The 1,840-nt window shown below is 36.9% G+C and overlaps 1 protein-coding gene across 1 annotated transcript in view; it reads left to right on the plus strand.

Annotated features, from left to right (window-relative positions):
* Positions 1-805, plus strand: part of LOC139028717 (GTPase IMAP family member 7-like) — a 3,489-nt gene extending 2,684 nt beyond the window's left edge. Inside the window, exon 3 of the mRNA XM_070446765.1 lies at positions 720-805. Coding sequence (XP_070302866.1) covers positions 720-805 — 86 coding nt within the window. The remainder of the gene's footprint in view (positions 1-719) is intronic.
* Positions 806-1,840: the final 1,035 nt, after the last annotated feature.

A 1,840-nucleotide genomic window follows, 5' to 3' on the forward strand; every position in this document is an offset into this window, starting at 1 on the left:
AGTCTGAAATTAGCATGTTGAGCACTTTAGTTCGTCTCCATTCAAGGACACTGTCAATTTCACTAAATACTACCATCCACAATATACACGTGACAAAGCAGCAGTCTATTGAAGCCCTATTTGAATGGGACTGGTGTAATAAGCAGTGAGGACAGAGGAGGTGTGGTATATGGCCAATATAACACGGCTAAGGGCTGTTCTTATGATGTCATATGTTTCATTTTTCTGTCTMTGACTGTGCTTTATATATTCTGATGCTATTTCTGTCTGTGACTGTGCTTTATATATTCTGATGCTATTTATGTCTTTGTGTTGTAAAACCAGAGAATAAAAGACAAATCAATAAATGAGTTCAATCTTGATTTATGTTATTTCTTCCTTTCACTTCATAGTTGTTCCCAGTCTTGTTTAAAACTTGGAGGAGGTCCCCAGTAGAGATTCTCCATTGAACATGTATTACAGTCCAGGACTAGGCTTAATGTATGTGAGGGAACTTGGCCCAACACGTGAAAACTAAGATAAAACTACAGAGCTGTTTTACTCAAATCTGTTTTAAAACCTTTTTGAGAAAAGAGATGGTTTCAGTGAGCAGTAAATGTAATTTATCCTCAGTAGTCCTTTCCCTAGTGGAGATGATCTAAACTCTCTACAACCAGCAGAAACACCAGAAACCAAACATTTACAAGACGACACCTGCAATTCAGTGCATATTTCCACAGGTTTCCAGAAGCACACTTTGGCCTCAAGGTGTAGCCCCCTGCTGCTGACAGTTTTAAAAGCAGGTAGAATGCAGTGGAGAATGTAATGACAACCAGAACCCAGTGTTTGTGCTCCGTCTGGTGACAGTTGAAAAACAATCCCCATCACCAACAGCGGCAGCAAACGCAAACTGATACCAGTGAAACTCAAATAGTTGTGGTATTTCCTTCTATGCTTCTCAATCAGGAGGTAATATACTGTATGTTCATTTGTTTCAGCACTTTTATGAGAGCTGGATGGAGCTCTGGTAATTTAATGTTCAGTCCAAGATACAGTGCCTTCCGTATTTAATGGGACAGTGAAGCATATTTTCTTATTTTGGCTATGGGGTTAAAGTGCAGACTGTCAGCTTTAATCCATATCAAGTGAACCATTTAGAAATTACAGCACTTGTAAATAGTCCCCCCATTTAAGGAAACTAAAAGTATTCATTTGTATGTGTATTAAAATAGTAAAAAGTGAAGTATTTGGTCCCATATTCCTAGCATGCAATGACTACATCCAGCTTGTGACTACATTTGCTTTTGCTGTTTGTTTTAGTTGTGTTTCAGATTAATTTGTGCCCAATAGAAATGAATGGTAAATAATGTATTGTGTCATTTTATTGTGTCAAATAATGTATCACTCATCATTATTCACGATTCATTCAGTAATATCTGTAATCATGGTAGCGTCCACATTAATGTAGAAGTGTTTAGAAACATATTCTATTGTTATTTACAATAAAGGTGACTCAACACATTATTTACCATTCATTTCTATTGGGCACAAAATAATCTGAAACACAACCAAAACAAACAGCAAATGCATCCAACAAATTTGTAGTCACAAGCTTGAGGCAGAATGGTAAATCACAAGCTTGATGAGGTCATTGCGTGGTATGAATATGGGAACATATACTTACTACTTTAATACACACTTTTGGTACCCTAAAATGGGAGGACTACATACAGAAAGTGCAGTAATTTCGTAACTGTCACCCTAAATGAATGAAAATACCCTCAAATTAAAACGCTGACAGTCTGCACTTTAACACATTGCCATTGTCTGATTTCAAATCCAAACGTTTGGAGTATAGAGA

Source organism: Salvelinus sp. IW2-2015, linkage group LG14, assembly GCF_002910315.2.
Source record: "Salvelinus sp. IW2-2015 linkage group LG14, ASM291031v2, whole genome shotgun sequence".
Taxonomy (NCBI): Eukaryota; Metazoa; Chordata; class Actinopteri; order Salmoniformes; family Salmonidae; genus Salvelinus; species Salvelinus sp. IW2-2015.